The sequence below is a fragment of the Diadema antillarum genome, unplaced genomic scaffold (genome assembly GCF_040938485.1).
Source record: "Diadema antillarum isolate AM-2024a unplaced genomic scaffold, OU_Dant_1.0 seq00000994_RagTag, whole genome shotgun sequence".
Classification (NCBI taxonomy): domain Eukaryota; kingdom Metazoa; phylum Echinodermata; class Echinoidea; order Diadematoida; family Diadematidae; genus Diadema; species Diadema antillarum.
In genome coordinates, this window is record NW_027271832.1 from 355635 (window position 1) to 366174 (window position 10540).

The window sequence follows — 10540 nt, forward strand, 5'->3', positions numbered from 1 at the left end:
GGGAGAAAATTGGCAGAGGATAAGTGAGATACGCTCGAGTAAACTTGTAATTTGATGACGTCATTTTGAAAATTTACTTTTTTTACTTTATTAAGAAATTTGATATCTTTTAATCATTTTGTCAGCATTGCCTACCCATGAAATGACATGTACAACTCATCAGCTTTCAATATATGTAAAGAAAATGGGGGGTCACCGTCCATCCTGACGAGTAAAATCGGATTTAAAATTGGCAGTTTTTTGGCATAGTTGCACTGTATATCGCCATTGACGCGCGCGCGGAATTTCAACTTTGACGGCCCCGTATGACGTCATATTGAGTCGGATTGACTTGAAACGTGGTATAAATATTCCTTGACATTTCAGACATGCGATCAAAGTGAAAAAACGGGAAATTTCAATTGCATATGAGCTGTGCGTGCGTATATGCGCGCGCGCGTACGCGTCCGTCCGATTTTTTCAATTTTTCAAAAAATGCTCCAAATGGTCTGAAACGTGTGCAAAAAAAATTTCAGCTCGATTTGAGCATACAAATATTTCAACGCGCGCGTACGCGCACGTTTTAAGAGAAAATATGAATTTTGAGAACATGAGTAGAATGCGCATAATTTTAAATATATGTGACGTAAATTTCATTGAAAAATTCTATTTCATTAATGAGATATGATTGAGAATGTGTTTTCATATAATGACGTCATAGTGACGTCACGGTCGACTGATCACAATGATACATTAGATTTGCCGTCTTTGGGACATGATGCATACATGATATAATTTTGAAATTGACAGGCAGCGGACTTTCTGAGCTAACCTCTGCACAACTTTTGAGGAGAAATAAAGAAGAAAAACAAAGAATCCGTACAGATACAGAAGGTGATCCGAGAGGATACTCGGATCACCTAATAAGGTTCATGCTACTGCTTGACAAATTGCCCTACATCGGAAGAATATCATGAATTTGAAAGGTTCAAGTTGTTCCAAATTGCAAAGATAACTATGACTGACTAATGTACACAGACTTGGACCCCGTTTACAGTGCGGGGCTGGGCAGAGCCGCGGCCGAGCCCAGCCTCATCTACACTGCCGGGCTCGGCCGCGCTTTTAATTCAAACCTTTAAATATTTTGTCGTAGTGGCGCTCTGCTTGTAAACAAACACAATTTGGTATAGTCTGGTTTTCACACCCTTTGCCAACTGGATTCCATGGCGATGAAGTCGCCGTTCGGGCAAAGGCCTTTGCCAAAGGAAAAATCCTTTGCAGGACAAACCCATCTTAAACTATACTAGTTTTTGACGTTGAAGGGTTTAATATCCTGAATAACGAAATAGTACGGGCAGGGGGTTTGGAAGCCAGACTAAAATTGGCCGCGCATTTGGCCCAGTTTGCGTTTACACTGAGAAAAGGCCGGGCTCAGTCGCGGCCGAGCCGCGGCCGAGACCACCTCCAGAGCGTGGCCAAATGCGCGGCCAATTTTGGCCCTGCATTTGGCCTTTTGCGTGTTTACACTGAAATGAAGGCGGGCTCGCCTCGCACTGTAAACGGGGTCTAATACATTCTATGTGGATCATTTATTAATATAAAATACAACTATTTATACTGTTCTTGACCTCATCAGATCAAGGCACAATGAGCTTTTCAAAAAAAGTGAATGATGCTATGTCAAAAATTTGTACATAAACACGCCACATTACAATAAGGTTGCACCTGTGATTTCTTTCTATCAAATATTCCAGCTGCTGTGCCTCTCAATTCATATATCCTTTCCAATAATTCAATTACATGACAAATGCTGTGAATCATAACCCATCAATACATATTACTAAATAGATATCCATCCCAGCAGCTACCGTAATCTCTTACAACACGCCAGGGTTGGCCTGCTAATTACCAGCCAAATGTTGGTACAGGTGCACTTTTTCTCACACTGACAACGATAGAACCAATGGGATGGAACCATGGAAATTATTAATTAGGAAGGTATGCACCAATACGTTTATGATTCTATGCGGTGATATGCACTAATTCAACTTCCATTTTGAAAACAGATTTCCCCCCCCCCCCCCACTCATTTTGTGACATTACAGCAGCTGCAAATAGCATTCTTTGAATCACACACACTACAATTTAGTTGTAAAATCATAATAAATAAGAGCAACTGAACAAAACATTTTATTAGATCATCAAATAGAATTTGGGTATTGTTTATTACAACTAAACAAACAATCGAGTCCACAAAATGACTGACCTCACGCAAGGTTTTAATCTTAAATTTTATGACGGAATTGTGTATAATGCCATTGCAGGATGGTTTGGGGCCTTGGATTGTATTAGCTATTCCAATGGTCCATGGACATAAATTTTAACACACCAATGGCAGGAATGGAAGACATTTTTATGAAAGGCACCTTCAGGAGTAAATACAGTTTATGACATCATACTACCTTATGGAGGAAAATCACAACTTGTTGAAATTTGTGTAATATTATAAAGTACCAAACATTTTTTTTTCCTGTTACAAAATGTACTGCACATAGCATTGCCATTAGGAACTACCTTTTACCATTATTCACAGTGATGGTATTCAACATCAGTGAGTAGGAAGAACTGAAGAGATCTGTGCATTAAAGGACTCTTGCACATAAATGCAAGTCATACTAAACTCATGATCAGCCTGATATCTACGCAATTTGAGAGTGGTGTCATATTTGTCTGACAAGGAATTCTCATCAGCTTAGTAATTAATCCTCACCTCCCCTTAAAAGCATACATATCTATGATAAGCACTTTTAAATGCTAAGTTAGAAAATATGAAAAACCCTTTTCTCCAGGACACTTTTTGTCTGTTTGGCAACAATTCTATGATAAGTAGGTGGTATCTTTGTCAATGCTTTCCACATCATAAATTTTATTAGCATATGTTTACTAAAACTGAATAACTCTCATGCTAAAGGCTTTGCCCATGTGAGTCACCAAAAGGCAAAGAACTGCATTTAAGTGAATTTGTACTTCACTGAAAATCCCTACCAGCAGGTCTGCTGCCTTCATGCTTAACATAATTACTGTATGTATTGTGGAGGCTCAAGACAATATACCTGTTTTTTCATAAGACAAGTGTCATGGGTACCTTTTAATAGCAGCTGACATTTATTCCTCTTACCGGCAAATTGAATGTTGGGTGTGTCTGTTCACTGTGTGTTTCTTTGAATCTGCTGCACTGAACCCCTCCTTCCCCCAACCCAACCCCTCAAAATATGTGATACACAAAGAGTCTTATGTTCCCCCAGAGGGTAGTAAGTGTATACATCCCGTATTACAGCCCAGGATCATGTGATACTTTTTGAAATTGTAACTTGTCTACAATATTCCCAACACCATACATGGATATCGTCTGTCAACCTATATTTCAAAAATGTACCTCTTTCTGGAAGAGTAAATTTGGCTGAACAAAATTCACATATATCCTTTTCATATTTGTTACAAATATGAAAATAATTTGGATCTGACATACAATGTATGAGTAATATTAATAAAGGGACTGTACAGTGCTGGTTGAGGTGAGGATTCAACTTGTGATGTTTTGCAAGATATCTAAAAAAACAATCTATGAAATGTTAAAGAACATACAATAATAAGGGGAATCAAAAGTTTATTTGATGTATATCGGTTTTGAAATGACCGAGATATCTAAAAAAAAAGGTAAAACAAAGAGATCTTAATAAAAGTTGTGGCCTGAATATTTTATCAGGATCACTTTTTTGGGTATCTCAGCCATTTCAAGGCCAATGTTCATCAAATAAACTATGACCTGTGTGTGGACAACAATATAAAGAAAATATAAAGGGAATTCTACAAAAAAATTCATTTTTCATGAAAGTTACACATATTTTCTTTATATTGTTGTCCACACAATGTATACGTCATAACCTCTAGTAGTCTCCTGATCCAATGGTTCCAACACCAAAACTTTAAAAATTCATAACTTTTGTATCGATAGTCTGATTTTCTTAAACTTTCACTGATGTGTACTATTAATGTTGCTACTTTCACTCAATCCACATTGCTCTTTGGGTTTGTGTTCATATGAACTAAACTGGATGTTGGGAAGCGTTGATATCAATGTCAACTTGCGATGTCTTTGCTCAAAATAAAAACTCACTTGTAAGTCTTGGGCATACGCTGCCCGAGCAATTTTTAAATTGAAGTTAGCTGTCAAATTTCATATGGATATAGAAGTATGGTGTCTTTCAAGTAACCTGTGGGACTAAAAATCAAATAACACACACATTTCATGATTTTCAGATTCTGTTAACTGAAAGACATCATAGCGTCTACCTGCATACTGGTATTCACATACAAAATTAGATGGTGAACTTCAGTTTCAAAATCATGTAGATAGGCAATGTACATCGAAGACCATTTGAATGGTTCTTGTTTAAGTGAAGACATTGCAAACTTACCAACTAGTAGATATCAATACTTGCCACCATTCTATTTGGTTCAAATTTACATAAGGGAAATAAGTTATTAAGTAGAACTGAGCACTACAATTCCTATGTGATTATGGTGCAGTTTGGTAAAGTGGAATTTGATATCTAAATGAATACAAAAATACATTCTCTCATCACTCCTTGTCACATAGTCGCAAATGCTACTTTACAATTACATGCTTTGTCACTAGAAGCAAGAAGCAGTGACTGTCTTGGCAATTCATTGAAAGACATGTTTATTTACCACTGACAAACTGTAATAACACACACTAGGTTCATTCTCTTGAAACACTATCTTGAAATAACAAGGGTGGAAAAGTGATTGGTGTAATATTGGCACATATAATCATACCAAGGTGGGGCATGTGGAAAAATGGTTAGTATAAATTGGCTTAACGTTGAGGCAACGTCAACACGAGAAAGAGAGGTGCAGTTGGTAAGTCGGCTAATATACAAATGATGCACAGGATAGAGTGCGTTAGTGTAGGCGTATAGTGCACTCGAGGGTATTTACAATTGTGAAACATGCACTCGGCTTCGTGTATGTTGCACTACATTGTAAATACCCGAGAGTGAGCTACGCCTCCACTAACGCCACGAAATAATCCTGTGCATCATTTGTTTTATAAAATGGGTCGAAAATTCGAAAACTAACAGCATTTTTCAGCGTTTTTCACGTACCTTTGTGGGTCAAGACGTCCGAAGATGTTCGTCCCAAACATTTACGCACGTCGCACTCGGAAATCCCGCACATACAGTATGATGGGGGTTGGGTTTCCGGACACTTAAGTTCCCACATGAAAACTTACTTATTTTACATAGAATATGCACCCTTTACCTTAAAGACTTGATATAGACTCCTCATATAGGTCTACTAGACAACATACTCTGAAAACGGCGTGAGAATTAACCTGCTAAATCGTTGAATTTGCCCTTCAAAGTGACTCCATGTACGCGTCCGGTCCCACAACGCTTGGTCTACTGTACTGTACAAAGTGTACGTAAGTAGAGTATACGTACGCCAAACCTGTGCCACACGTTATGCACAAGGGAAGAAAGGCCGGCCGGCCGGCAGCCCGAACTAGAAGTTGTTTACAGGATTGACAACGCGTATGCATGCAATTCAAAAGAGCCGCCGCGCGCACAGACGATCGGCAATAGGATTTAACACGCAGTGCAATGGGACTGAGTAACCAAGGCACACGTCACTCATTTCAGCGCTTCCTATTGGCTACATTCTTGAACCCATTTTCTAAATGGCAATTGTGCACTTTACTGCCCTATTTTATCTGTGCAAGGTTTTACCCCAATAGTGTGTGCAAGTTTGAGTACCTATCAGGCACTGCAGGTTCGACAGCATGCGTTCCGGTACTGTGACGTGTGCATGCGTGTGTGTATGTGTCAATGTAAGTGTGCATAATGAAAGCACTAATGGTACGCCACATGGTTGCTCTAATGCCCTTTCCTGGCCCTGCGCGGCTTAATTGAGAAGAGACGAGCCGGGTGGTGTGCATTGGCACGCAATGGAACGCAACCAGTGGTAAACTGTTGTCCGTCATACATGATTTTAAATGAATGGACGCTGCATTATTTATCAATAATTAACCTATCGCAGAGGACATTTAGTCCACTGCCTTGGCAAAATTATTCTCTGAAATAATGGAAAAAAAAAATCTTATCCCGATTCGTCAGTTTGTTACATTTACAACGTCTACACAGTTACAGATCTAGTACTCGCCCGAACAGCACTGACCAAATGCCGTGCGAAGCACCCACTTATGTACAGCGACAGGGCTGTGTATCTCACACACGAGCCTCACCCTGGGTTGGCCTTTATGGCTTTAGCTTTGGTCTACATGATTATTCAAACTCGGTGATTGTACTAGGTTGCTGAAACCAAAAAGGGATGTGAAATGTTCTGATTTGAAGTGGACCCAACACATTAACAATACTGTCAATAAAGCCAATAACGTGCTTGCATTTCTAAAACGCAATCTTCGCATAAAATCTGATGTTAAAGCCACAGCTTACAAAACGTTGGTTCGACCAATTGTTGAGTATGCTTCCACAGTTTGGGACCCATCTACCAAGAACCTAATCCACCAAGTGGAAATGGTCCAGAGAAGAGCTGCGCGATTCACTTTAAATCGCTACCATAACACCTCGAGTGTCACCAAAATGCTACAAGAACTTAATTGGACCACTCTGGAACAGCGCAGAGAAAATGACAGGCTAATTATGATGTACAAAATACACAATAATCTCACTCCTCTTTCAGCACAGGACTATATCATCAAACAGGCTACTCAGTTAACGAGAGCCTCGCAACCACACTCCTACCAGGTACCATATTCGAGAACTGAATCGCATCGCCATTCGTTCTTCCCAAGAACTGTAAGGAACTGGAATTCCCTGTCGTCAGAAATTGTTTCAGCGCCATCTGTGGGATCATTTCGAAACCGTCTAACGGTTGATCACAGTGGCTAGTATTTTCGTCAAATTTTCTATGTGCTTGTAAATATCTGTAAATAAATTGTATTATAATGTAAATAGCACCAGTCTGCAAGAATCTTCAGTCTATTGAAGGAGGCAGACTTAATCAGAAGAAGAAGAAGAATGTGATTTAAATGTACGGTGCCAATCACACACCGTCACGAGGATCCATCTTTCTTGAGGCCGCACCTTGCAAAATTGGTAAAAATACATTGTCATTAGTATTAGCATGATTAGACATGATCTACTATAACCCCGTCGCGGGGCGCTGTACACCCTTTACGGTACGTATTTGTCCGTATCAGTTCGGGAAACCCACTCACAAGGGGGGCCCCTCCTTATAAGTAACCCGTCCCCCTTATAAGTAACCATGTCCCCCTTAGGCCAAAAAAAAAAATTGTTGCATTGGCGTAACCCGCCCGACCCTAAAAATTCCGCCGACCCTATGTTTTTTTATTATTTTTTTTGCCATCGATATCAAGTATCTTGTTGACTGCGATCGCGATCGCAAAAAACCCGGAAGTGGGAACGGCTCTGGGGATATCGGATGTACGAGGGAGAGATCTAGCTAGCGCCTCGCGCTCGCATAGCCTCGCTTGATCAGTACGTCATCTGTTTCCAACACGGACGCGTACCCAATCAAGATTTATACAGTGTATACTTAGCATTCAGATTGCAATGCATTGTGCACAGTTTTGCCATAGAAGAACTTACACGAATCTGTATATGTGGGAATGTAATAGAGATCGCCGTGTGCAATGAAAAGATCGTACATGTGGGTCAATTTGCATCTATCTTATCTACGTCAAAATAGTAAAATATGACGTGAAAACATTCAGGATAGGGATTTCAACGTCTTTAAATTCTGTGAAGGGGTATAATTCCAGTAATATCGGCCTCATAAATGATTTGTAGAATAGATGAACACAGCACATTCAGCACATTCGGCGCAGCAGTTGTAACTGTTTACTGAGCACGAGTTTTACACGTAAAATGCAGGTAGCAAAAAAAAAAAAAAAAAAAAAAATCTGCCCGACCGACCCTATTTGAAAATCTCATGTTACGCCAATACAACCTTTTTTTTTATTTTGGCCTTATAAGTAACCCCTGGGGCACCCCTTATAAGGAGTCTCCACGCTGTTTTGCAATGCAACGCGAAAATGAAAGGACTGCGGCAATTCGCTTGATTATGTCCATATTAACAAACAACTTCACAAGTTTCCTAGTTACTCACGAAATTTGAGCAAAATCGGTTCGAGGCATCATATCTAAAATCATGGATTTAAATGCGATGTCAAACGACCCATGCGAATGCTGAAATGCGAGCGATTACTGGCGTGAGTGTCGCCAGGCGCGGCGGCACGGCAATGCTTGAGTGCACACGTGGCGACTGAGTACGGCGCGGCAATGCTTGAGTGCAGACGTGGCTACTGAGTACGAAAGTCTCCATACTCAGTCGCCACGTCTGCACTCAAGCATTGCCGCGCCGCCGCGCCTGGCGACACTCACGCCAGTAATCGCTCGCATTTCAGCATTCGCATGGGTCGTTTGACATCTCCGTACTCAGTCGCCACGTCTGCACTCAAGCATTGCCGCGCCGCCGCACCTGGCGACACTCACGCCAGTAATCGCTCGCATTTCAGCATTCGCATGGGTCGTTTGACATCGCATTTAAATCCATGATTTTAGATATGATGCCTCGAACCGATTTTGCTCAAATTTCGTGAGTAACTAGGAAACTTGTGAAGCTTTTTGGACATAATCAAGCGAATTGCCGCAGTCCTTTCATTTTCGCGTTGCATTGCAAAAAAGCGTGGAGACTCCTTATAAGGAGTGCCCCGGGGGTTACTTATAAGGGGGACGGGGTTACTTATATGGGGGACGGGTTACTTATAAGGAGGGGCCCCCCTTGTGAGTGGGTTTCCCGAACTGGTATGGGGTCGCTGCTGCGGTAAGATCAACCGTTAGGTAAGCACATGGGTTCTTGGACTGTACGACTGCCATTTCTTGGCTGAACCGAGTAGGAGCAGACAGCACACAAACGCTGCCATCATGTGATATGCAAGGACCACAAAGGAGCATGTAAGCATTGTTGTCCAGTTCTGAGTTGTTGACATCATCGCATACTGTACTGTACGTACCATCCCACCACCAACCACGTACGTACCTGAACGAGTGTCGAAGGCTACCACAAAAACAGCGACGATGTCATCGGAAAACGGTATAGTCTGTCCGTCTTCTGCCTCTCTTCTTCCCTCCGTAGCCCCTGGCTTCGTTGGCGAAGGCTTCAGTTGCGATTTAGGCTTCAACACGTCCACAGAATCATCTTCAATATTCACTAGGAGCGGTGATTTATCGCTCGTGGAGGTCGCCATCTTGACAGTAAACAGCCAAAGATCGAGATTACGAAGCGCTTGCGTTAGCAGCGTTGCCCCGTCTCCGTCCGATCCGAACAGCAGCCACGCGCTCCTGTGTGATTCATCGCAGGTTCGCGCCCGCTTGTGCTGCTGGGTTCTGCATGCTGGGCTCGGTGAAATAGCACACATGTACCGTACGTGCGTAGCTCAGGCTTTGGTACACACTTGTTCCTGCTCATGTCAAACAGCCAATCCCGTCTGCAATAATGCTCTCGTGACTAGATGTTCAAAAACTTTTGACCAATCACGAGACAGAGACCTTCAAGTTTCTTCCTTTCGTTTTCTCTCTCCCTCCCCTTCTTCCCCCCTTTTTAGGTGCATGTTGTTAATTTACTACAGGATGGAGCAAGAGCGACTAGTCCCCTGGTGTATTTGTACTTTGACGATGTACCCCTTTTTTGAAAATTTAGTTACTAGTATTTTAGGATGCGACAGGCATCGAATGTTAAACTAGACTGTCACTTTATCAATTTGTTGCTCATGATGACATTGCAATTAGGATTACCCAGTCCAAGTGCGACTAGAGTAACAACAAAGTGATTTGCGAAAAACTTACTTTTGCCTCAAATGTTTTGATGATATAGTAAGCATGTACATCAATTTACATAGTGTCAGGTTGGGGTAACCATGTCCTGCAATACAATCTTAACATTTATATGATACAGGGGAAAGTCGATATAAAGAGAAGGTTAGGACCGAGTCGTTTTCCTAGTTATAGTCGAAATCTCAATATATCAATAGGCATGAAAAAAAGCATAACCTAGACATTAATTTGCGCATGTGGGACTACATATGACGTTTCAATTAAGACTGATAACCTGGCAATGTGTGTGAGGGAATCACTCACCTTTATGTGTAAGAAGTTGTGTTTCGCCAATGAAATACAATATCAAGAATGTGTTTGTTAAACTGGATGTTTGAATTTGTAAATGCATACCCGGTAGTTTGCGTGCAATCGCGTCATGATCATCTGTGGATTGGTATGTGGTTATGGCAAGAATGTAATTGTGTGTGGAAAGCTTGTGCATGTTCTGCATAATGCTGTGTGTGACAAGTGACACATTTTGAATTTATTCCTGAGTGTGTGAAGATGGGGAATTCCCTAGCAGAGAGCCAATCACAGCATCAGAAGATTGCCTCACA

General features: G+C 41.2%; 1 protein-coding gene across 1 annotated transcript in view; it reads right to left on the reverse strand.

The window, feature by feature from the left end:
- Positions 1 to 9355, reverse strand: part of LOC139742299 (DENN domain-containing protein 11-like) — a 31559-nt gene extending 22204 nt beyond the window's left edge. The window contains exon 1 of the mRNA XM_071652877.1: positions 9148 to 9355. Coding sequence (XP_071508978.1) covers positions 9148 to 9355 — 208 coding nt within the window. The remainder of the gene's footprint in view (positions 1 to 9147) is intronic.
- Positions 9356 to 10540: the final 1185 nt, after the last annotated feature.